Source organism: Lampetra fluviatilis, chromosome 20 (assembly GCF_964198595.1).
Source record: "Lampetra fluviatilis chromosome 20, kcLamFluv1.1, whole genome shotgun sequence".
Lineage (NCBI taxonomy): Eukaryota > Metazoa > Chordata > Hyperoartia > Petromyzontiformes > Petromyzontidae > Lampetra > Lampetra fluviatilis.
This window is the reverse complement of record NC_136294.1, coordinates 10850612-10877548: the sequence shown is the minus strand read 5'-3', so window position 1 is coordinate 10877548 and position 26937 is coordinate 10850612. Positions and strand designations below refer to the sequence as shown.

At 47.8% G+C, this 26937-nt stretch overlaps 1 protein-coding gene across 1 annotated transcript in view; it reads left to right on the top strand.

The window, feature by feature from the left end:
- The window catches only part of LOC144937956 (multimerin-1-like), a 28283-nt gene extending 4087 nt beyond the window's left edge, over positions 1–24196 (top strand). The window contains exons 2-8 of the mRNA XM_078865605.1: positions 10121–10246; positions 12314–12420; positions 13739–13822; positions 15465–15698; positions 16525–18333; positions 20042–20317; positions 22099–24196. Of these exons, the coding sequence (XP_078721731.1) occupies positions 10121–10246; positions 12314–12420; positions 13739–13822; positions 15465–15698; positions 16525–18333; positions 20042–20317; positions 22099–22301 (2839 nt within the window). The 3' untranslated portion in view covers positions 22302–24196. The remainder of the gene's footprint in view (positions 1–10120; positions 10247–12313; positions 12421–13738; positions 13823–15464; positions 15699–16524; positions 18334–20041; positions 20318–22098) is intronic.
- The last annotated feature ends 2741 nt before the right edge of the window (positions 24197–26937 follow it).

The following is a 26937-nucleotide window of genomic DNA, read 5'->3' as shown; positions in this document are numbered from 1 at the left end:
TGGTGGAAAATCCACATTCCCATGGCAGGGACCTGTCTGTCCTAATCACAACCGCTGTTGTCTCGTTACATAACAGTGCACCCGATTCGTATGTTAAATAAATCGTTATGCTCACGAGAATTGTGCTCCACACCGCGCCTGTGAGAATCCAAAGCAGGGCCCTGGGGTTGTGGTGGTGCAGTGCCTCAGGCACAGAACCCGGCCACCTTGAATCTGGGCTTCAGCTCACCTCATTCGAAAGCGACAACTAAGCCAGTGCTGGGCTCCCCTGCCCACTTCACTCACTCATACTGACCCAGCGTGGCAATCTTATCTTGAAGGAATTGATATAGCGCCTTAAGTAAGGCGCTTTACAAATAATTAACAATGGTGCATTATGGGTGTGATGGTGGAGATGAGGAAAATTTGCGATGCGTAGATTCGGTAAAAGCGAAATTGAGGACGGTAAATGAAGACGAATGGATTGAACAAATGGGGATTAATGAGGGACAGCCATGTCATGAGAATATGAAGTGGGAAAAGTAACGGTGGTGGTTACGAGGGGTCGTGGGGTGAGCTCGGGAAAATAAGCGAGTTTTGAGTGGACGGTCCAACAACCCCCCATGCCGGACGCGGCGTTGGGCAAAACTTTCGTCCAGCAGAAGCGCGTGGACAATGGGTCGTGCATACACTTTGAAGTTATATTTTCACGTGATGTACACGCTGCACATTAAACCTTGTAGCAATGGAATATTATACATGTGTAGTGGTGGTGTTGACGCGCGCCGACAGTGATAGATCACGGGGCGGCGCGGGGTGCGTGGTTGTGCGCGCTGACACAAGGTGGGAAATAGGATCGTGGGCAGCGCGCAGTGATTGGTCAACTGGGGTGGGTGCTCTCAGCGACGTCCGCATGAAGGACTATAAAGGGGGACGCGCGGGAGCACTCGGGGAGTTGATAACCAGTTGAAGATCGAAGACGGAGTTGAAGAGGTAGGGCCCTGAGACCCCTAGTCCCGCTGTCCTTGTAAGGGCCGGGACCCTGTGTGGCTCGGAGGCGAGACTGTGGGACCCGTGGTCTGACGTCCATGTGGGACGAGGCTGTGGGACCCAGAGTCGAGACGGACACCCCAGCCGGGTGGGTTCCGAGAAGCTACGGGGCGTAAGAGCCCGTGTGGGTGTAGCCAGGGGAACCCCGTGGGTTAAGGCTGCAGTTAGCCACCCGTGTAATATAAGTTGGTGTTAATAAAGAGTGTGCTACCCGTAAGGTCGTCTCCCGCCAAGTTACTACATTACACATGCACCGCACGCAATTGGCAAAAAAACCCAATACAATTTTGGATAAAATCGTGACCTCCAAATTAATGTATGACAAGCCATTGCGTAATTTCTGTTTGTTGCCTTTCCATAAATCATCCGACTCCTTTGCCAGCTCTCGAGAAGTACGAACGAAGTAATCCTGCACGAGATTTGAACTTGCAACCTTTGGATTGCGAGTCCAGCGTTCTGGCATAGAAACACTCTGCTGGACCTACACAGCGGAGTGAAATATAAATGTATATCAAATATCGCCGATGAACATATCTAAGGAGTTAGCAAAAGTAAACTCCATGAGAAAGGCTTCCAGGAAAGAGATACGGTTCCACTTTTATTTTCCTGGAATGAACATCTTTCAGATTCTTTTTTTTTTACGCGTGTGCAGTAGCCAGCACTCGTGTGCATTTCAAGAGACCGTTTTTGCTTGTCTGCTCCTCTATGCTTGGCAGGCCCATCTTGCCGTATTGCGTCCGCCTTTTCACGACGACGGCAGGAGTGAACGTGCGGTTTATGCAACAGTGAACCAACCCCACTGCACTGGGTTCACAATGCATTTGCCAATCTATCTAGTTATACTGCCAGCTGGGCAACCTGTATACAGGGACACCTCTACTTACGAACATTTGACTTACGAACTTTCAGAGATACGAACAAACCTCTCCGTATGTCCAGTTGCCTGCTTGGACCGAGAGTCGTAAGTTCAACCGCCGCGCAATAGATGGCGGTGGTGGCATCTACGTCTGCAGAACGTGAAGAGCCGGTGGCATCTACATCTACAGGAGATTATACAACTTTTAAAGCCATTCTCCGTGTTTAGTGTACACGCCGTACAACATGTTTAGAATCGACAGGAGTAAAGTTGGACTTACGAACAAATCGATTTACGGACAGACCTCTAGAACCTAACTCGTTCGTAAGTAGAGGAATCCCTGTAGAAGGAAATGCGATTTACAGTACAGGATAGACGGGTTACTGCGCGTTTTTGGATGCACTTTTGCGGCCGTCTGGAATGCTCTTCCTTGCGATATTAGGAAGCCACTGGAGCCTATGCACTTTTAAAATTTAGATTGACAAACTATTTTTTTAAACTGCTTTTTGTGTTAAGTTTGTTGTCCTTCCCCTCCACCTCTGATTAACACGGTTGGCTACGTAAGGTACAGAAGAAGTTTAACGTACAGTACATGTTTATTGATATCGATGTATCGAGTGGTTGCCGTGTGTACACACTGCGCTACATACCTGGCACGCTAAGTTCAATTCCTGGCCACGGCGTAATACCAGTGGCAAATGGTACAACTCCTGTTGTATTATGGTAACATTAAGTGCTGTAATGGGTAAATACAGGCAGCCCCAGGCACTATAATAACGTAAAATTCGCTCTTGTAAAGAGAGAGAAAGTGACTCAGAGACGCAAGGAGGAACCAAAGACAAGCGGGAAGGCAGCCACGCGGTGAGATGGCGTCAAAATTCTCCCCAAGCTCTGCGATCCGCTGTATATTAAGGCGTTATTGGCCAATTGGTGAGTGTTTACATGCGGACGGATGGGGAAACACTCTATCCCATACAGGTGGAACCAGTGGAGTTCACATTATTGCTGTACTTCTTTCTCCTGGCGAGCCATGGCAAGGCTCCACCTCGACTCCCACGGGAAGGGAGTTTCACATCATTTGTGCGATCCACCAAGCCTCGCCCTTCGCAGTGCTGAATTAAAAATGCGTGCATAGCCGCCGCAGCTGGCCTGAAGATATCTGTCAGACGGAGGCAACTGTAAAACTGGAAAACACATCAAGAGTGTGCACGTCTAGGGCGGTTGAAGACAGACCACGATCAAAACGATGAAATAGAGAGGCAGGCAAGGGCAGGGTGCCATTGCAAAATGTAAATCACCGTAGTCATGAAAAGCGCCGTACAAAATGTGCTTAAAGAACAACGTTCGTGTTTGTTGCATATCACCAGCTATGGCAAATGGGTAAGACGCACGGGTGTGGAGACGTGAAATGGAATAAAAGTTTGAAAGTCCACAAAGTAGCGTGGAGAGGTCCGTGCATGGTATGACATTGACAGCTACAAAGAGGAACAGGGACATCGTATTGAATAAAAAAAATATATACAAGTGATTATGGGCAGGATACGTCGGAAGAAGGGATAATGGGCGGCAGTCGAGAGTAATAACGGAGTCACGGCTAAAAGAGGGAAACATGACTCGGAGGGTGTCTACGCAGAGGCAGTGTTGGAATCAGTTTGTGTGCACGTGCTAGACAGAACGTCGCATTGCGAGGCCGTGAGAGATGGTGAAGGCTTGGCGAGGCCTTCTTCCGGTAACCGATAGATCATGGCTGACAATGATGAACGTTACCTTTTTCCTGAAAAAAAAGTCTTAAACCTCTTTGTGGTGAAAGTATATGGTACCTGTGGTGAGCATCGCACCGCACTCTACTGCAATCGTATCAACTTGCACGGTTGTTCGATTCCTAACCAAATGCTATTTAAACCTGGTGTGGGCTTCCTTTAGGTCAACACAGACTTTAAATGAGTGGCGGTATCAATGCCATCACGGGACGCATGAAGGTGTGTCTCAGAGCGCACGGTTTGTGTTCTCACAAATCAACGTCTCTGCGCTGTGCCTCGCCAGCCTTCTGGGATGCTCACTCTGCCACTGGGGTTGCCCTGCCCCGACACTCGTGAAGCACGTTGTCCGTGCACGGAAGGATAGGGGCAGTGTGATCGCACCAAGGCCGTAGCCATGGAGTCAACATTGGGGGGGGGGGGCAAATCTTCCAGGTTGTCTGAGGGTCACAACCTCGAAAAATATCTCAATTTGAAAACTCATTTCCTGCTTAATATATATAAAAAAAATACTAACATATGGGATGGACTTTTTTTTACAATAATGTCTAATAGTGTATTGTATTACATTGCTCTGTTTTTACTTTCTTACCATTTCTTGTTTCATTGTATGTAATGGCAGAGATTAGGGATTAATAAAGTACAACCACGACCACAATCATATCAACATAAATCTATGTATTGATTTATATGAAGACAAGTCCAGATATTGTGGCCAAGGTTTAGCAAATTGTTGTTTTTATTACCATTGGAAGAGGACACAAACCGTGCAAACCTTGGGGTTTTCATTTACGGCACAGTATATATGTACTCGGGTCAAAGTGCACCTCTGATTTGCCCGGTTTGCTACGTATGGCGTGAAAGAAGTTCAACAAACACGCGTGCATACATACAAAGTGTTTCCACTGGGGCGTTCCGCGTATCTTTAGGTGACTGTGAGCAACGGTGGACATTTCACAGGGTTGATAATGGTGATCGTCTTCCTTGTCTCACACGTCCTATTAGCACGGTTGGCTACGTACGGTGTGAAAGAAGTTCAACATACATGCATACAAAGTATCTCCACCGCGGCGTTTCTCGGCTCTTTTGGTGGCCGTGAGCGAAGGTGGACATCTCACAGGGTTGACATTGGTGATCATACTCTTTGGTTCTTTCGGTAAAGTCACGTAGGTATAAAACAAATCACGACGTTTCGGGCGCAACACAAGCGTCCATCATCAGATGGGACGCCTGATGATCAGCAGCAGACCAGGCTTTCCCACCTGACGATGGACGCTTGTGTTGTGCCCGAAACGTCGTGATTTTTTTTATTTTATACCTACGTGACTTTACCGAAAGGACAAAAGAGTATGGATTCCTGCAGTCACGAAAGCTTCAAATCAAGATTGGTGATCATATTCCTTTCCCCCGCGTCTCCGATTAGCACGGCTGATTACGTACGGTGCGAAGGAAGTTCAACGTACATACACTACGTACACAACAACCCCCGATAAGAGGGTAGATGGGCTGAGTCACCCCCACAATGGGATATGAACTCATAACCCTTATGATCGAGGCATACACTCTCCAACCACTCCACCATTCGGGCAGATTCTTTTATTTTATATTCATGTAAAGTATTCTTCCGTGGTTTACTTGCTCCAAGTAGATTTATAATTGATTTGATGGCTTTTTAAAATATCACATCATTCGTTATTAGCATATAGAGTAAGTTCCATCTGCAAATGTGGTCTGCACATTATGCATGAAGACGTGTTTTGTCTAGCTAACTGCAGATTATGAAGATTGTATTCCTGAATGGTTTACACATTGCACAATGTAATGATAACAACACCACGATGTTTGATATATTTATACTGTAGGTTCATTTATGCAATTGATACTTGTATGATATCATCGCAGTGTCGTAGGTGTGGGTTATCATTAACACTTGTCTGTGGATATATAAAGACATGTATGGGTTGCAATCACATCGTTTTATGCTTTTACAATAGCAAATGTGCACCCTTCGGCACACCGTTAGAGTCAAGGATGCTACGTATGGGAATCCCAAAAGGAACAGGAAATGATTGAGAGAATGGAAAGAATGGGAAATAAGAACATTATTGAAAAGGAACGGATAAACGGAAGCAAAGGGTCGGGAGAGAAGAGGGTAGGGAGGAAGAGGCTGCCTACATAAAGTCCTCGACGCTGCTGCACCGAGAAGTGCCTGTTTTCACAGGGGGCGGGGCGAGGAGAGGCATTCAGAGTGGGTGTGGTCACGCAAGACACGTGATTTGCGGGAGGATTGAGCTGATTTAGATAAAGAGATGGTAAATATGCAACGTTTCATAAGTGGCTTTAAGAGAACTCCGTGTCCAGAACTGTTTACATTTTGCCTTGATAAATAAAAACGAAAATGTATTGCCTCGAGATATTCCCTGTAGAGTGCATAACAATAACAATGTCATGACTTTTACAAATGGGTGCTATTAATCTCCTGCATTGTTTAGAACAAGAATTGTAATAGGTGACAAAGCTGTTGCTGTTGCAGCACCAACATTTCGGAACGGCCTCGTTTCCTCCCTTAACATCGTAAATCTTCCTTCAAAATTAGATCCTGAAGCGGAACATTGGTGCTGGATACAATCACATTTGCAAGTGTGATTTGTGCATTTGATCCTTACCACCCACGTCTCGATGGTTAAATGGGCATTTTTTTTCTACTGCGTGTTGCCTTGGTGTGGCTGTGGGACATTTTTGTTGTCGTTTTGCTGCCTTGCCCTAGATTGCATTTAGTGTTGAAAAACGGGCAGGAATGTACGTTTTTTTGCAATATGTACTTACTTTATTACTTATTTATTATCGTGACTTGCTCGCCTTTTCTCTCGTTAGCACTCTGATATTTTTAAAAATTATTTGCTGTTGTATCTTAATAACTTGATAACTTTGCTGCTGTTTCTTGCTAACTTGTTCACTTTGCTGCTGTATCTTGCTAACTTGATAACTTTGCTGCTGCTGTATCTTGATAAATTTGCTGTTGTAACTTGCTGGTCCGGCCCTACTGGACATCTGCGCAAAAGAGCTTCATAGCTCATCGGATTCCTCCAGTCCAAATAAAGATTCCGATTCTGTTGAGCTACAGGGTTTCGACTTCAACGTTATACAGCGCGCGAACCATGTTCGAGTCCAATTAGGTCCAAACAAAAAATTATCCTATTCTTGGGTCTTTCGGTAAAGTCACGTAGATCGGTTCAAAGAAAACAACAATAATCGACGTGACTTTACCTGAAAGACCCGATAATAGAAATTCCTGCAGTCACGAATACTTTGAGTCAAAAAAATGTATCGCTTTACGTGACCATTTATGCGATGTAAATAGTCACGGAAAGCAAGGTCCACATGAAGCGACGTCATTTCTAATCGACTCCGTGCAGAGGGCGAAGCTCTGTCTGCTGGAAGCGACGGAGCAGCCGTGGGGCCTTGCAAGCGAGTTGGTCGTGACTGCCATCTGGCGGATTTGTCAGTTTTTGTTTAACCAGTGTTATCTATGATACATATCTTGTTTTTTTGGGGGCGGGGGGGGTCCTGTGAATATAAATGAAGGCCGTAATTATAATATTCAAATATGCTCAAAATGCCCCCCCCAATATATTGATATAAATAAAAACAACAATCTGCTAAACCTTTGCCACAATATCTGGACTTGTCTTCATATAAATCAATTGCACATATTTCTGTTTATATGATTGTGGTTATAGTATTACTTTATTAATCCCTAATCTCTGCCATTACATACAATGAAACAAGAAAAGGTGTAAAAGTAAAAACAGAGCAATGTAATACAATACACTATTAGACATTATTGTAAATATTTGTAAAAAAAAAATTATATTTTAGGCAGGAAATGAGTTTTCAAATTTAGATATTTTTCTGGGTTGGGACCCCCAGACACCCTGGAAGATTTGGTCCCCCCCAATGTTGACTCCATGGCTACGGCCTTGATATAAATTTGTCGTCTTCTAACGACGCATACATATTCACGCGATTTCTTTACCTTTCCTCTACTTGGCACTCCTATCGTGTGTTTTGTACTGTTTGTTCTCGTACTGGACATATAGCTCATCAGATGACTCCGGTATAAATATTCCGATGATTCTCTGTTGCCGAGGAATTGGTGTGCGTACGTACAGACGCGCGTCGCTACGAGCATCGTGTCGATCACGACGCTGTATTTATATTTTCGCGATCTAAACCCCCAAAAAACCCATTTATAGTTATTTATCAGTATTGTATTGTGTGAGCAAATGGGTCAGATATTCTTCTTCCCTTTCAACTGATCGGTACCGTTGCCCAGTAAGCACGCCAACGTTGCATCAACGTTGGCGTGTGGCTTGAACTGTTTGCCCAACGTTGTCCGAATGTTCCACGTTTACTGGGTAGCCGCTTCTCTGAGGTGTAGCGTGCGAGTTTTCGTACAGGATAGGGGCCGTCCATAAATGACGTCACGCACCTGTGGGGGGGAGGGGGGTGTCAGACATTTGTGACGATGTGTGACGAGGGAGGGGGGGTTGATAAATGTGACGTCACATCAAAATGCGCAACTTTAAATAAATATAGAATTGTTATAACAACACTAACTGTTATAACAACACTCCTACAACATCAATGACAATAGTTTAAAGAGATTTGAAGCATGTTTTATTTTCAAAATGGAAATATGGTTTGGGGGGGGGGGAGCAGAGCTTTGTGACGTCATATTTGAGGGGGGGTCTGACTTTTTGTGACTCCGTGTGACGGGGGGGGGGTCAAAAATCGTCCAAAATCGCGTGACGTCATTTATGGACGGCCCCATATACAGTACTGCAGTACAGAAACTTGCAATGATATTCTATAGTGATGCTGCGTTGGCAGTGGTGTACAAGAAGGACCACTGCCCGAAACGTCACCATTTCTCATTGAAGTCCACATTGTCATTGACGATTTTATTAAGTTTTTGTAATATTGTGTTCATTAGCCTGCATTCAAATCACACGGAATGTGCACGATCTCGTCAGATCTGGGAAGTTAAGTCGATGTAAACCTGGCTAAGGTGGCGAGATGTTTTAAACGCCTTCGCCTGGTGTGCATGAGGTCGTGGGTTCGATCCCGATCTTCTGGCCTGCTGTAGATTTGGAGTTTGCGTGTTCTCCCCGTGGTTGGGTTTTCCCTGCGTTTAGAGTATTTGGCTGCTAGAAATGTTCCACGTGATAAGCCACTTCATTGAGCTATCATTTGTGGCCAGGTCGCTTCTGAAAAGCGATATAGAGCTCAAATAAAAACAAATATTTGTATAGTTGAAGTGCTTGGATGGACGCCGAACACCGCACGCTAATGGGCTAGGCCTCGTCGTGCGTGTATGTGTGCAGCAGAGGGCGGTGCAGCGAAATCAAATCGTCTGCACTTCCCCCACACCTTCACCAATGCGCACTGACCAGTGTGGTGAAGTATGGTGGTTATATCATTCTTATGAAAAAAATATATTTTACCAGGTACAAATGATAGCTGAACAAAGTGGCCTGTCATGCTGGAATTTATAGCAGCAAAATACTCTGATCGCATGTTTATGAATGCGGAGGAACAAAGTGGAGGCCCTGGACAAAAATCCACGCGACCACGGGGAGAGAGAAACCTGCAAACTCCAAATATACAGCAGGCGTCAGGGTCGGGATCAAACCCACGACCTCCTGTATACCGGGCGAGGTAATTAACATCTCGCCATGGTGGCGCCTTTCTCGCCACGGTGGTAGGAAAGGCGCTACTCGTTGGGCCCTCGCCCATGGAATGGCATTCCATTTGAGATAAGCACAACCCAATGCACATTTGAGCCTGAGAAAGAAAAAGACCACTCGTTGAGGGCGACGAACGTTATGAATGAAATATGTATTCCCCTGGCTATTATGGCTTTAGAAATAAACAACATCAGTATCTATAGAGTGTGGTTGCTCATGAAGCCGACACGGTGTCCAGTTGTTAACACTGAACAGTATCTTAAGCATCCCAATGGGATAAGTAAAGTCTGATGGATAGAAAAACACTTTTAAAGCCTCCACGTACCGATCAAAAATGTCCACGTGATGATGAACCACTTCGTTGAGCTATCATTTGTGGCCAGGTCGCTTCCGAAAAAGAAGCTAATAGCTCAGTGGGCCTTACCTGGTGAAATAAAACAAAGTTTTATATTATTTGTATATTTTTTTGCAAGTGATTTTTTACCTTTCCGAAACTTTACATTCCTGCCGTGTTTTTGTATCGTTTCTTGTTGTAACGTTCTTACCTGCCCCGACTGGACATCTGTGGAAGAAAAAAGCTTTATAGCTCATCGGATTCCTCCATTAGGAATACATATTCTGATCCTGACGATGAACCAAATTCCCAGCCCAATTCGACCATGTTCACTACCCATTCATGGCAGGACACAAGTTCCTAACCACTGGGCGCCCCCTTTCCCTCTGACCAGGGACTGGTGTGCGTACGTGCAGACGCGCATCGCCACCAGCGTCGTGACCAACGGGACCGAGACGTTTGGCGCAACGGTGGCCGAGCCGTGTCCATGGGGCCAAGGCAGCTGCCAGAACCGCCACACGTGAGTCGCTACTTCACACCCTAACGCCCTTGGCCTCGGTCGCATCAAACAACTCCGCTCTTTCCCCGTTTTAGAGACGTCTGCAAGTTGCAGGGTGGTGCGTTCCTGTTTGCCCGCCGAATCTCGGAATACGCGCAAGCGGCTCAGCGTTGATTTTATACAGAAAGGCGTAGCGCCCGTTGTTTTTAAAGACGTACTCGTCGCAGGGAACTGTAACGACACGACCGCACTCTATGATAGCTGGTGCGCCAAAATGTGCCACACGCCCTCTCACATGGCCTTGTGGGAGCCTCGCTATGTCTTCCGACCTGAAAACTTGTCGATAAAGTTATTTTACTGGTAGGAACCACCTGGTTCCACCAGCCCACAGGGGATTATTGTGTCCGTCCGTTCGTCGTGCATCCAAAAATGGGTGGGGAGGGGCTGGGTCGGGATGGGAGGGTGGGGAGGGTGGGGCTGGGTGGGGGGTGGGAGGGGTGGGGCTGGGTGGGGAGGGGCTGGTCACCCCGTGGTGCCCTTATAAAACTCAATGTTTAAGTACAAACTTCCCTCATCTCCTTATTACATACATTTCATTTAATGAAGACTTTTCATTTAAGGTTTTTTTTCATGCAAGGACGTTCACTAGAGCAGCGGTCCCCAACCTTTTTGGCACCAGGGACCGGTTTCGTGGAAGACAATTTTTTCACGGACTGGGGTGGGGGTCATCATTGGGTCTTTCCTCCTTTTCAAAGAAGCTCTCCAGCGACGTTTGTTTTCTACTCATTTTGGCCAGGGGTTAGAGCTTGTGGGCTTACAAAAACTGTGACTGAGACAAGTGCGCAGTGCGGGAAAGAGGCACGGACGGAAGTGGTGAATAATAAAACAATGGGGGCGGGTCACGCGCGGATTCACCGCTCACCTCCTGCTGCTGCTGTGCGGCCCGGTTCCTAACAGACCACAGACCGGTACCGATCCGCGGCCCGGGGGTTGGGGATCTCTGCACTAAGAGGATATTTTGGCCTACTCTTCCACGCTGGCCAGATATCTTGGAAGCAGTGCCGGATTAAGATTGTGTAGGCCCCTGGGCTACGGGTACTGTGAGGCCCCCAGTAATATTCTCAAAAGGAAAACTCAGTTAAAGAAAAATTTAATTTATTTTGACAATGCTAACAACAAATAAAATTCGGCATTCACAAATGAAATAACTTTTCACTTCAATCTCTGGAGGCCTTCCAGCTGGCGGAGGCCCCTGGGCTGGTGATCCTAAAGCCCCCACGCCTCAGTCCGGGCCTGCTTGGAAGAGGTGGGAGAACCCACACTTTAACTCACCTTCAGTGTTTTTTTTGGACAGAGGTGTCAAGATTGATGAAACTCGCCTTGGAAGATCAAGCCGAAGAGCTCTGCAAGTCCGATGTGCTCATCGATAACCCTAACCATAACAGCACGGCAGCATCCCTCCACAGTGGACGGCTGAAACGTTATTGTTAAACTTGTCTCATCGTTGCGTTGTTAACTGCAAGGTATACAAGCTCACATGATGACGCATACTATGAGGATAACGATGTCGGTGCATGCCATCGACAATGTTAACCTTGAATGTCAATTTTAAGGTTATAAAGGTCACAATTGTTTTTTTCTCTTCAGAATTTTACACAAATCGACATTTTGTTCACATATCTTTCATTTACTTTGTTATTACTTCAACGACATATAGTCGTATTTTGAATTCACATATGAATGTGTAAAAAATATGTTGGCCTGTGGGCAAATGTTGAGGTGTGTATGAGTGTTAAAGGCATTACACATTTAAACGATGATGCTTTTCTTGACCATGTATATATTTAGAATATAGTGCACTTTGCGCTGGTGCATCACCGAGAGCTTTACACGTGGTGAGCGGCTTACATTAACAGCTCAACACATTGGAGAGGGCACCCTGTGCGGCACAAGGTGGCTCAGCACCTGGTATGCGAGCGGGCATCAGTCTGCCAGTAGGGGGGTGGGGGGCAATGATTGCCATGTGTAATGCCAATTGAGTCATTTGCAGTGGTGATATATGGCGATGGTGATGATGTCTCAATTCAGATTCAAAGAAATGACCAGGCCATTGTACCGGATCAAGCACAGCATCGTTACGTCCCTCCAGTGGAAGTGCTGCCCGGGTCACGTGGGCCCTACATGTGACCTCACAGGTATGGAAGCTCATCGTCTTTATCCCAGGATGCTGGTGAACTTTTCACAGCCAACCTTCACGTTTTTTCGGTAAAGTCACGTAGGTAAAAAACTAAATAAAATAAATTAAAACGAAAACAACTAAATTAAAACAAATCACGACGTTTCGAAGGCAACACAAGCCTCCGTTGTTTTCATTTTAATTTATTTTATTTAGTTTTTTTACCTACGTGAATTTACCGAAAAAAACAGTCATGGAAACTTCAAATCTAGAACCTTCACGTTGGTTTAAAAAAAACTACTACCGGGCACTCATTGCAGTGAAGTACCAGCGGAGACCTTCTTACACTTCTTTTAAGAGGGGCTTCTTAGTGAAAGAAGCTCTGGGCTGGCACTGCACATCAGTTACAGCGCCCTGCGGTTGTTTTTATTGGCGCTGCGTCTACGCCGGTCGAACCATCATATGTTTGTACACCGACTCTGGACGTTTTTCCACCGTGTGGCGTTATTATAAATAAAAACACTACAATTGTCTCCGTGCTCGTACATTGAGATGGCACTCAGCCACTGAGCATGAACATAGTTGGTGTCAAGTTCTCTGTTTTGTACCAAAACAAAAAATACACGGAACATGGAAATGGACAGAAAACAATGTACGCTCCATTCCACAAAGTTATTCTCTTCTCAAATATAGGCAACATTTACTCATATTTCCTATATATCCATGTGTAGCCCGTGTGTCAATCCACCGCTGGTAAGGGCCTTCCCATGCTATGATGTAATGGGGGGTTATCAGGAAATAACTTCACTATACTGGTAAATGTGGGTTTGGGCATTTTTAACTTATGTTACATTCACGCATCTCGGCCACGGTAAATAGGATTTACGTAGAAATAAGTTACGTGTGCGACGCATTTAGTTCAATTACCGACAGTTTCAAATCAGGAAATCGATGTAAAATCAATGCGCGCATCAGAGTGAATTGACGTCATCGGAATGTGTGAAGGAAAACAAAAACACTTTTCTAAACAACAAAAATATTATTTTGCAAGAAACACATTTTGATGTTAATGAGCCTAACTTATTTCCCCTCCTTCCTAATAGTAACGCAGTGACTCTGAATGATTTTGAGAGGGCCCTTGCAGCCCTTGCCAATAGCAAACCATGGCGAATCAAACGTGAACGAGCATTGCGATGACGCGCTATAATTATATCCTTTGTTGCTCTGCCCTGCTTCGTTAGCCTCTTTGTCCCTGCCCTCTGTGTGCTCACATTTGCTTCTGTTTACTTCCCCCTCGACGTGCACCTCCGTTTCCCTGATGGCGAATCCCTCATCAGAGGAGGCAGTGGGCACCGCGAGTCTTCAGGAGCATCCACCCCCACCGCAGCAGCGAGCCCACGGCAGGCAGAGCGATGACATCGGTGCTCACCGCACTCCATTAAGCCTACGGGCCACTACCCCTAAACCGCATCCGTCGCAGCATATTGCGGACGCTTGATACACAAATGGAAAATAAGTAAATAGACGACAGAACATGTTTTATTTCATTTCAATAGAGCCTGGGACAGAGCACGAACCGCGACGCAGGGACGGAGACGCAGAAACTCGATGGACAGAAGCTTCCGAGCTCTAGGGGCACAGAAACTCCATGGACAGAAGTTTACGAGCTCTAGGGGCACAGAAACTCCATAGACAGAAGCTTCCGAGCTCTAGAGACACAGAAACTCCATGGACAGAAGTTTACGAACTTTAGGGGCACATAAACTCCATGGACAGAAGGTTACGAGCTCTAGGGACACAGAAACTCCATGGACAGAAGTTTACGAGCTCTAGGGGCAAAGAAACTCTATGGAAAGAAGTTTCCGAACTTTAGGGGCACAGGAACTCCATGAACAGAAGTTTACGAGCTCTAGGACCACAGACACTCCATGGACAGAAGTTGACGAGCTCTAGGGGCACATAAACTCCATGAACAGAAGTTTACGAGCTCTAGGACCACATAAACTCCATGGACAGAAGGTTACGAGCTCTAGGGACACATAAACTCCAGGGACAGAAGTTTCCGAACCCTAGGGACACATAAACTCCATGGACAGAAGGTTACGAGCTCTAGGGACACATAAACTCCAGGGACAGAAGTTTCCGAACTCTAGGGACACATAAACTCCATGAACAGAAGTTTACGAGCTCTAGGGGCACAGAAACTCCATGGACAGAAGTTTCCGAACTTTAGGGGCACAGAAACTCCATGAACAGAAGTTTAGGAGCTCTAGGACCACAGACACTCCATGGACATAAGTTTACGAGCTCTAGGGGCACATAAACTCCAGGGACAGAAGTTTCCGAACCCTAGGGACACATAAACTCCATGGACAGAAGTTTACGAGCTCTAGGGGCACAGACACTCCATGGACAGAAGTTTACGATCTCTAGGGGCACAGAAACTCCATGGACAGAAGTTGCCGAACTTTAGGGGCACAGGAACTCCATGGACATACGTTTCTGAACTCTAGGCTCCAGGGTTCAGAGGAGGTGGGTGAGAGGGGGAATTGGAGTCACTGACGGCGGAACATCCAACGACTCGATGCCCGATTCACAAACGCGGAGGAGGCATCAATCGCCACGGCGATACGCTGCGCTATTCAGGTCAACCGCCTCAATGTACAATGATAGTTATTGCTGTGCACCAGCATCAGCCGTACTAAAATTACGCAACACATACCCGCGAGAGGGTATGTTAAATAGGTATTAGGAGGAACTAGAGGTCGTCATACTTGCTCCTGCCATCGTAATATGGAATGCACACAACGAGTTTAGATGAGATGGGCACCGCACAATATTAGCTTAGGCATGAAGCCACTTTTTTTTTTGTAACCAGGCTGTAACCGTTAAATGTATTGCACTTTGACACGTGGTTAATTTTGAGTGAGTCCTGCATTAGAAAACCCGCGTGTCAGCGGTGGTGGCTCAGTTTTGGACACGGGGCATCGTTACACCTCCCGATCAGCCTGCATGGCTCTGACACAATCGTTGCCAAAAAACTTTTTGTTCCGTTATTCGCAGATGGTGATACCATTCCAGGAGTCACGGCTCAGCTGTTGCTCGGCCTCAAAGGGAAAGGGGACGCGGGATCTGTTTGGAGTGCCCCCCGTTGGGGAGGGACAGATGGTAGTGAAGTCGACGACGACGACTACGGGAAGGACATGGACCAACAAGTGGAGGGCTTCGAGCAGAGGGAGTCACGGAGCGTGGCTCATGGGCATTCAGCCACCAGGGTCCACTCCAACGAGAGGAAAGGTGAGCATCGTCATGATTGTCATCATCATCATATTTATTTAGTTTCACCAGATAAGGCCCACTGAGCCTATGTAGCTCTTTTTCGGAAGCAACCCAGCCACAAATGATAGCTCGACGAAGTGGATCGTCATGTGGAAATGAAAGTAGCTAAATAGTCAAAACGCACGTTTTTAAATGTGGAGGTAAAACCTGGAGGTCGCAGAGAAAAATCCACTCAGCACCACGGGAAGAGAGACCACGGGGAGAACACACACACTCCAAATATAGAGGCGTCAGGATCAGGATCGAACCCACGATCTCCCTGAAACTTTATTCAATAATAATAATTATTTACAGCCCTTTGTCAATCTACTGCTGGATGAAGGCCTCTCTATGCCACGGTAGTTATGAGCATCGGTTGACGATACTTCACCAAAACTGGTCAATGTAGGTTCACTTGTCATTTGTGTTGGCCATGGCCAGGAATCCAACTTGGGTTTCTGGGTTCATAGCACAGCGCGCAAAACTGCTACACTTCACTCAAAATCGTATTGCATGAGCAAGGGAATTTTCAGAAAAGCACGTGATTTAAAATGGGCACGTTGCGAGTTCATCGACTGTTGGAGATAAATTCATCATCTCTCCAGGGTCAACACAATTAGGGCCAAGTCAACAGTTTTTTGCTAAGGCGACACTGGTCCGTATCAATGTGGTATTTACACTCCAGGCTCAGGGCCACCTACAGAGGTAAGCATCACTGAGTGCTCGACTGAGCAAGGAGACACAATTTGGCCTCAAATTTTCGCCAAATATATTAACATCATCGTCATTTATTTTTTGAACGCAGTAACGCTGGACAGCGTCTCGGAGGAGCTGGTCATTGATCTTGTTCGGAAGCTGCTGGAAGAGCGACTTGGGGAGGCATCTCGACGGCCGGGCCACGGCACAGGTGGTCTCGACGTGACCCTGTCAACCCCGTCGGCCGCCCAGCTGGCGCGGGACCTGCAGCTCCTGCACCACTCACTCTCCTCCCTCAACGACAGCGTCTCGCAGAGGCTCGATGACCTCACCTGGAGGGTTCAAAACCTGGAGAAGGCAACCTCCAGGTCGTCCGAGCAACGGAGCGCCCTCCTGCTGGAGCAGCAAGCCCACAGAGCGGCGGTGGAGACTACGACCCGACGCCTCGCCGACGAGGCGAGGACACGGGCGCGGGAGGCGGTGGAGGCGAGAGGGGAGCTGGCATCTGAGCTGCGTGGAGACCTCGGCAAGATGTGGAAGTTCACAAAGGATCGCCTCGACACAATGAACCTCACCATCGCTGGCCTCCAGGTGAACGCCGCGCCCGCCGCAGCTGCTGCTGCTGTTGAAATTACGAGCAATGCGGCGGCGAGCAAACCCGCGCCGGAGAGTTCCGACGGTGGCGACGGCGACGAAGGCAGAATGAAAGCGCAGGGCTCAGACGCGCAGAAAGCCAAGGTCGTGTCAACTCAGGACTTTAGCCGCTTCAACGAGACGCTGAAGAGGCACGAGTACCTTCTGAGAGACGTCTACAACCAGTTGCACCTGTTCACTGAGAAGCTGAAGGAGCTCAGCTACAGGATCCAGGAGGAGCAGGAGGCGAGCTGGGGGGAGTGCAACAAGCTCCAGGATGCCTTCAAGGCGAGCGAGGACTCTCTGTCCATCAAGCTCCTCGAAGTTCAAGAACAGCTGCTGGACATGAACAAGACCATCGTCATTGGGCTGTCACCCATGGAGGAACGCTTCGGCTCCGTGATGTCCACCATCCACAACCTCTCAATAGAGGTGGGGCACCTGCAGAAGAGCTTGCAGAGGAGAGCGCAGGGCACGGATTGGCTCGACGAAGCGCAGTCTCTCCGGGAGCAGATGGACGGCCTCATCTTGTCCGTCGACAGATTCAAGATTGACGTGGAAGATCTTAAGTTTTCCCGGAGCGTTCTGGGCTCCGGAGTTCGGCTGCCCAGTCCGGCCTCTGACCTGGAGTCGCGGATGAACAGCACCGAGAGCGCGGCGAGGAGAGCGCTGGAGCAGAGCGGAGCGCTGGGCAGCAACGTGAGCCACCTGCACCGGCGCGTAGAGCAGCTGTCGGCTCTCACGCTGAACCTCCTCGCGCAGGCGAGCCTCATGAGCCAGCACGTGGACGACCTCAACGGCTCGTTCAGCACGCTCATGGAGGACACGCTGCGGCACACGCTCGCGTTGGAGGAGCTGGGCGCGTTCCGAGACTCCGACTACGACGATTACGACGGCGAGTACGCCAACGCCGACGATGGCTTCGGGAAGCCGGAAGCCAAGGTGGAGATCAACCTCGTGAAGCTCAGCCGCCTGCTGAGCGAGACGGTGGCCGCAGTCCGCGAGCAGTCCGACGTGGTGCTCGCGATGCGGAGCCGCCTCCTGGCGCTGCAGCTGCAGGTTGCGAACTCCACGTCAACTGCGCCGCGCCCGCGCAGTGGCCCGAGGGAGCGGGAGGAGACGGCGGTCTCCTTTGGCGGGGAGTTCGGGTCGAGAGAGGACGAGGGCGAGCCGGAGGGGCGTGCGGACAGGCTGTGGGAGAGGCTCGGGCGGCTGGAGAGGGCCTGGTTTGAGTTGGATGGGCAGCGCTTGGGGCGACTGGAGTCGCGTCTCAATGAGATGGCCGGTAAGGGTTGGCGGCAGTGGCGATGCTTATGCATCGCAGCAAGAAGGGCCTCGGGTTCGATTCGTGGCTGGTGTACTGCTGCACATTATTTGGTTTATGTTCTCCCCCTGGGTGTTGCATGGGTCTCCTCTCAGGTTCTCTGGCCTCCTCCCAAAACAAAAAAAAACCGCATGCAATCTAACTGATATTGGTCAAACATACCGTTGCTGAAATTGTACCTGTGCTTTTTACTCAATTTAGATGAAACTTCACAAAAACAGCCCCCTTTTGTAGAAACGTGCCAGGATCCTCCTGACAATGCGTTTTGAGGCTCAATGAGGATTTATTTGGTAAACTAGAGGAGTAGTAACTGAGAGGAATGCCTAATCAGCTTATGCACACATGTATGTGGAACTTCATTCACACCGTACATAGCCGACCGTGATAATCGGAGGTGCGGGTCGTAATCATCATATTTTGAATCCCTTTTTCATTCCACTGCTAGAGGCCTAAGCGCCGTGTTGATTTTTGGACTATGCCTCATCGAACTGATCAATACAGGTTGGTGAAGGGATAGGGACCAGGATTGGTCTCAGCTGTGACTCACCACTGGTGGCAGCTGAGGCCAGAAGTCAAATTTCAGCCGCTAGAGCACGGTGCGCTAACCACTGCCGCCACCATAAGCAATTCAGCCAAGGTGGCGAGATGTTAACTACCTCGCCAAGTATACAGGAGGTCGTGTGTTCGATCCTGACCCTGACGCCTGTATATTTGGAGTTTGCGTGTTTTCTCTGTAGTCGCATGTACTTTTCTCCATTTTTTTCCCCCACATTTCGAAACGTCCGTTTCGAGTATTTTGCTGCTATACATTTCCACATGGTGAGCCACTTCGTTGAGCTTTCATTTGTGGCCAGGTCGCTTTAAAAAAAGAACTATATAGCTCAGTGGACCTTACCTGGTAAAATAAAAAAAAGTTTATAGCTTGATCTGATCATGCATCCCTAGTATTTAATTGTCTCCACTGAAGGTTTGCCACTGCGGCAATTATACTAGCAGGTTAGCGGTGATGAACTGACCAGTTTCTGGGTGTGCTGGCGTGCCATCTGCTTGTGGAAGGGTGGCAATGGAGAGCGGTGGTTTAGTGGTTAATAACATGTCCTACAAACTCAGCTAACCCAGTTTGATCCTGCTCACATCGAAAATCTGTGGCAACTATCTGAACTCGTCCTGGACTTCCCCTAGGTCTACTCAGCCATGCGTAGCTGGTGCGGTGCATAAACATCAGCACTGGCGAGACAAATGCGGCCAGGCGTGGTGCTAGCCATACCACCTCCCCATGCACCATTTCGGTCTTTATATGATCTCGATAAGAATTCTTGCCCCGACAGTCTGTTAAGGCTTTATAGGGGATCTATATCCCTAGGTTTGATCTTCCACGAAGCTCATAGTCCACCCTAAATCACATCTGCACAAACCATGCCAAATGCGAATAGCTAATTCACAAACGGAAAATTAAAAACTCCACAGTGTGCGACTATGATCATCCAGAACGTACAACAACACCCGATCCGCAATTACGAAGGAGACATCACAGCGACGACGATGCACTCAGCCGCTCCTGACGTGGTTATCTGGCTTGACCACTTGAATGTGAGATTGTAGTCGTTGCTCTTCATCTACATCAGCCGTACGAGAGACGACGAACGGGATCTCTGCCTTTGTGCGAAAGGTGTTGCGGCCGGCTGCCTGGACCGCACGGACGCGCTGCGCGAGGAGGTGGACAGGAACGCGTCGGCCCTCCAGCGAACGCTCGCCGCCATGGCGTCCTCGCGGGACGCGGAGATGGAGGCCCTGAGACGCGACCTCTTGGCCGAGCTGTCGGCCCACGTGGAGGTCGCGATGCGGGCGCGCAGGAAGGACAAGGACGAACGGCGGCAGCAGCGCAAGGAGACGCTCTCGAAGCAGCAGGAGCAGCGGGCGGGGAAGGGACCGGCGGCATTGCATGGTAAGTGCCGCCCCCACCTCATTGTCCATGACTCCTGATGACAATGTATGTAGAACTTCTTTCGCACCGTACGTATACCAATCGTGCTAATCGGAGGTGCGGGGGAAGGACAACAAACTAAGCACAAACAGTAGTTCTAAAGAAATGAGTTTGCAATCTATATTTAAAAGTGAATAGCTCCAGTGGCTTCCTAATATCAGAAGGAAGAGCATTCCAGACGGCCCCAGACGCGCATCTGAGAGCGTACGATAATGCCGTGACCGTCTTTATTCGATGGCCAGCCAGAGCCTTGGCTGTCTAGCACTGCGATTGAAGCACTCCACGAGCGCTCGTAAATCTTGTGAGCTCAAATCCTGGTTGGTGTTTAACTCTACCGCTCCCATCCAATTGCTCCATTATCCACGACGATCTTAACATGGAATGCTGAACTTTTCCCTCACCGAGGGCCATGTAGAGATGTCAAATTTATTCGATGGGCCACATAGATGCACACCGCAGCCACGTCTAGGGGCCCTCCTTGTGTCGGAATTGAATAAGTGTGCTAAAATAACGAAGTCAGTTTTTACAGCTTCAAAATATACCCCTCCGGTACCTGATTAGTGTGGCTAAGATGCTTACAGTGCAGACTTTATCGAGGTGGTAGGCCTCATGTGGCCACGGGCAGTATGAAGTGGTACCCCTCCCCCTGCCATACAAGTCAAAAAGTCAAAGCGTCTCCCTTCTGAAATAAAAATGCAGAGGCGCCTATTTTCATCGGTGGCATGAGGCCAGCAATAGACAATTCCAGCGATGGACAAATCCAAATTGGTAGGCGGAAGTCTCCCCACAGGACAAACCGAGTGGCCTCAAGGGAGACATGAAACCAAATCAGAGGACGTACAACTTTTTACCAAATTCTGCTCTGAGAAAGGATTGGTAAGACAACAGGACTGTAATTCAGTCGTGTATTAATTCACGTCTGGGCTCTCACCTGGTCTGTAAAATAAACCACCGTACATAATGTACCAACGCCTATGGCAAAATTACCCGGCGTGCGCCCACTTTTGTCAGATTTCAGAAACAAAAGGGAGGGATGAGCCTGGATTAGCGACAGACGAGGTGCTGTAGGCTGCTGCAGGGCTACGGCGTGGGCAGCAGAGGGCGCAGTAGCAGAAAAATCCGTCGTTCTTATGACGAGCAACTCGATTTTTGTCTTTGGGCTGTACGCCTTTTGGCGTCCTCTGGTCTAACACCGTTTGAGACGAGGCTCAAAAGAAAGCTGTCTCTGGTGTGGACCAATCAGTTTCAAGGACAATGCATATATTATCAGAGTATGTTTTTTGTTTGCATTCTGACCACAAGCATTGTGGTTAATGCAGACCTGATTCCTTGTAAAAGGTTTCAGTTTGGTGTTTTAACATCTTAACACAGCTGTTTTGTTGCCAGAAAAAAGGGGAAAACCCTACTATCAACTCGATTTGCTTTAACAATATCGGCGACCCCTGCTCTTCTAGTTATATCTTATCTTGTGCATCGACTTACTTCGAATGTAGTTTTTTTATCGTAAAACCTGTCATTTGTGTTTATTATTTCTATGACAAGACATAGTTATCAACGATGTCACGGTTTACAACTATTTCTCTATAATCCATAAGCTAAACTTGGCAAAATGCGCATTAAAAAATTACAATAATTTAAAAACATTTTCAAGGCATCTCACTCTACACCGTTAAATCCGTGACAATTCGTTGCTTCCATCACCAAAAATGTTCAGTCACGGTTTACTTGCGCTGCTGTCCAAGGTGCTGGATCGGAGCCCGGGCACGCTGAGGCGGCGAGGATGCCTGGCTTCCTGGAGCCGGCTCACCTCACAGAGGCGGCGCAGCGCGGGGGCCGCCGGCTCACACGCGCCACGGCCACGCACGCACGAACCACGTGGAACATCGCCACCGCTCCCCGCGCTGGCCAGGAAGACGGCACGAAACAGCGCCACAACTCTCCATAAACGCGGGTCGCCGGTAAAAAAAAAAACTGGCCATGCTGACACGGAGAGAACTGAGAATGTCAGCCAAGACAACTGCACTCAAAAGTGCTTGGCTTGCACTTGAAAGGTTTGTCCGTTGAAGCCGTCGGCGATTGGCTTGGTCTATAATCCTCCCTTTTGGGGTCATTGTCATAAAGTACCGGCTTTGTGGGGAGTCAACAGTGTTTGTCCCATGGGGTAAACTGGCCCCTGCCATGGGAATGTGGAATTTGTACCACTTCCTTTGAGGTCTATATTGAAGATGCGCGGTACTCCCTTGCTCGACTGAGCAGGGGCATGGTTTGTTTCTTCCCACGTGAATCAAAATGTCGCCATGCTCAAACGAGCATCGTGCTGTACTCCTCGCTCACATGGTGACCCTGAGCCAGAGGTTTGAATTTCAACTGTATGACGCCACTCTTCACTTCCTACAAAATGGTGTGCATTTTCGTCAACTCCCAAAAAATATATTGGTCGAGGCGACCTCCCCCCAACTGGTTTGTGTGACCCGGCCACCCTACCGTGGGAACGTGAGAGTCAAGGGCCGTGGCACAGCGCCACCATGCCGCTAAGTTTATAGCTGCAAAGCGCAGCTGTGTGCTGTGTGCCGGTCTACATTTTATTGCAGTAATTTGCTAGAGCAATTCAGAACGGCATCTTAATAAGCTGTACAAGGGGGGGAAGATGTAACATTTTCCATGATGAAATTGAAATTTTCTCTCGTTAAAATACTTGCTAGAAACACACTGCTGAAAGGCAATTTTGGGGCCTCGAATGATTCATGGTGCGTGGCTGGAGCCTGCCAAGAACACCAGGGCACGAATGAGTTGGATTAAAAGGCCACAACACATGACTGAGCTGATGTATCAGTGAAGGTGATATCAGTGTAAGGCTCGTACCCCTAGATTTAGTGGTGCATTTGGCATTAGGGTATGGGTACAAGCCATGTATTTGAGACTCGGAGTTCCGAGTTAGTTTTGCTACGGGGGCACATTAACCTGGAACAAAGGCCATAGGTCAGTGGAATAAAAGGCATTTATTGACATTGCATAAACAAGTATGCATACCTCATATCTGCTGGATAGATCAAGTATGTTACATCTTGTTTATGACAATGTCCAAACTCCAAAATCGGTAAACCTAACAGCTCCTTTCCCTAATATTGTCACTGGGATGTTGAACTTTATTTTACAACCTTTGGTAAAGGTGCAGCACTGCAATCGCTCACTCACGCCACTGGTGGTGGATGGTGCCTCCATTAGAGGAGAGCTCTCGAGAGCCCCTCGGAAGCGTATTTTGGCCTACTCTTCCACAGTGGGCCAGACGTGTTGAAGTCGGTGGGGATGCCCACACTTTTCCCCATCACAAGTGACCTGCCAGGTACATTTCTCTTGAAATTTTTCCAGCCGGGTCTGGGGAATGGAGATGTTGACCCTTTGTAAAGCAGGGCTGTGGTGAGTGGACCTGTGGCTACACTGGTTTTCCTCCTAACTGTCTATGTCTGGGACATGTACAATGTTCCAGTCCTTTGAAGACATATTATTCTTAAATCTATATTCAAAATAAAATCACTATTTAGGCAGCAATTAATTTCTCATGAGTTTTTCTTTTTAAATGTTAACGATTCGTGTGATATCGCAAAGTAACATTTGCATTTATTATCAAGAATACAAACTATAGATTATTCGTATTATCAGTAACTTGACGCTATTCCAATTAAACACACAACTATCGTCGAATAAAAATGTCGTATAGTTGCATTATATATATAAATCATATCCCACGAGTATTGATTTATAAATACTTTTACTAAAAAACGTAGACATTTTAAAATATATATGCTATTTAATATTCTGTATATAATAACAATGCTAAAGTATCACACTTTCAAAATACTCTTGGCTGTGTACACGGTTGTCGAGTAAAGAAAAATCTTTCAAATGTATCATATGTAGTCTGCACATATTATTAAAATACATTTAAAAATTTGTATGTTTTTAATAGACAAAAGCTCATTATAAAATATTTACGACACACGTAAAAATGCAGCTAGATTTTCTGGACGGCTCAGGGAGATAATGCCATGTGAGAGAGCTGATCCGGCAACCCTGAAAACATGGGTTTGAATCCAGTTTCGAGTCAATCGTGACATCACATTGCAAAATAAATCACTTGGCATTGGGCAGAGCAATCCATATGCATGGACCCTCCAGAATAAAAGAGTCGCGAGGCTCGGTGAAATTTTCATATAGAAAGGGCATTCTCGTTTTATTTCTTAACATAAATCAAACCCAAAAGTGCCTCCCCTGAGTGGCAGGCATTGATCTTCGCCGCTGATGGCCTTCAAATCGAGGCGCGGCCCTGCAATTGTTCGCTCACGCCGCTGCTGTTGGAAGGGCCTCCGCAAGAGAGAGCTCTGGAGAGCTTCTGGAGGGAGTATTTGTCTGACTCTTGCACTCTGTCCAGACATCTTGGCCCACCACACACAGCCTGCTGATCGACGAACTGGTGTACCCATTTAGACTGCTGGGCGGAAAGAGGCGGTGGGTGAGGTGGGTTGAATAAACCTGCCGATTGCTTCAAATATCGTGCCTGAATTCAGGCCCAATGTACTAACCATTGCAACCATGGCAACATCCATATTCATAAAGCTATTGACACCGCTTTTGGGAAGAAGAAAAACACATGACCCACGTGATGTTTATTGAACCCTCACATTGTTTTTTTTACAATTCATCAAAAAAATAACGACAACATATTGTACAAATATAAACACACCATTACACAAACGTTTCAAAAAACATTTCCTGAATAATACCGATAGCAAAATGCTCGTGCTAAGCGCGCGTACAAATTACGAAGGATAAGGCGTCGACATCGGCGTCATGACCACTGCGAGAAAGTGGAGACGCAATGTTTTCTAGGTACGTGATGCATCAACTCGCTTCGCTGTTCGTAAAAAAAACACATGGCAACTTTTTTTTTTATAGCAGTAACAGCTCGGCAGATGTTAACTGTTTTTGCCACGCACGCCGAATAGATGTTGACTTCTCACCACAGGCAAACGTTCCCCTCCACTCAGATGACGAAGTGATAACAATCTAACAGACATTTAAATGACAAGACCGCAACAAATCGTTTCAATTAATCCATCAACTCACAAACTTCGGCCTATGGGCAAATGCAATCGTACAGATTCCTCTTCAGTTCACGTGGACGTATCGCCTGCCAAAATTCATGATAAAAAGTAGCACTCGTGATTTTAGGCGGCTGCGATTTCAGTTGGCCGGTAGCTACTCCATGATTTCCAGGCGGCTTGCAGGGTAGTTTTCAGCCACCTGAAATCACATAAAAGCTCCAGAGCCGTAACGGGGACCGCTTAAAAAAAAGATGTATCACCGATGGCCACGCGACCGAAAACATGGTGGACGCAGCCCAACACAACAACCACGAGGACGTCGCAACGCACGTCCACGTCGACCAGACAGCTTGCCGCCGTCGCAGATGTCGTTCGGTGAACCGTGGAACGTGGTGTTTAAAAACGCATTCGGACGGGGGGGGAGTCGGCGGGTCGACGAGTCAACGCGCGGAGGCAGAGGGTGCTGCTCTACGGAGGACACCCGCACGCACACACGACTGCGGGTGACACGCGGACCACGGCGGATCATCTGTCGGTTCCCTGGAGGAGCCGTGCATTGTGGAGGATCTCGTCTAGGCTTTTAACCGGCGCACATCGCCACCATCACCACGTGCCAGACACCGGATAAACAGACGACTGCCGGTGGCAGGACTCGAGAAGAAGACGAGATTCAAACATTTGGTTGCAAAGGGTGATGGGAGATGGCCAAATTGCATGGTATATGTGGGAGAGATTTGAGGTATTGTGATTCACAGCTAAGACATCTTAGCTGTGTTCGGTCACTTTAACTCAGGTAAGGGCCAACCTTGTAATCGAGGCCAAGGAGCTCCCACTCTTAACATCATTTATCCTTTACAAATCGAATAATTTGCCTAATCAAGTGAAAGCCAATTGGAGTTGTCTTGTTGTCATAAGACCTGGGGAACTAAAGCAGAAACAGCTCTCTAGTCATACGTACATTTAAAATATGGGCTATCATACTACCAACGCTAGGGGTGTAACAATGTATCGATTCATTGATTAATAACTATTATACTGGTAGGAACCCACTGGTTCCACCAGCCCACAGGGGATTATTGTGTCCGTCCGTCGTGCAGGGAGGGGCTGGGTGGGGAGGGGAGGGTGGGGAGGGGCTTGGTTGGGGAGGGTGGGGCTGGGTAGGGAGGGGCTGGGTGGGGAGGGTGGGGAGGGACTGGGTGGGGAGGGGCTGGGTGGGAGGGTGGGGCTAGCTGGGAGGTGGGAGGGGTGGGGCTGGGTGGGGAGGGGCTGGTCACCGCGTGGTGCCCTTATAAAACTCAACGCCGGCTTGTGCTCGCCCTCACAGTCGGGCCTATTTGCGGAATACACCACGCCGCCGTTGACCCTGGCCATTGACCGAGCAACCCAACGTTCCTACCAGCTCCCTTCGCAGGAATGTGTTTAAGCTCAATACATTCGTAGAACCACGCGCGTAATATCAATGTTTCTGAATTCGTGTGC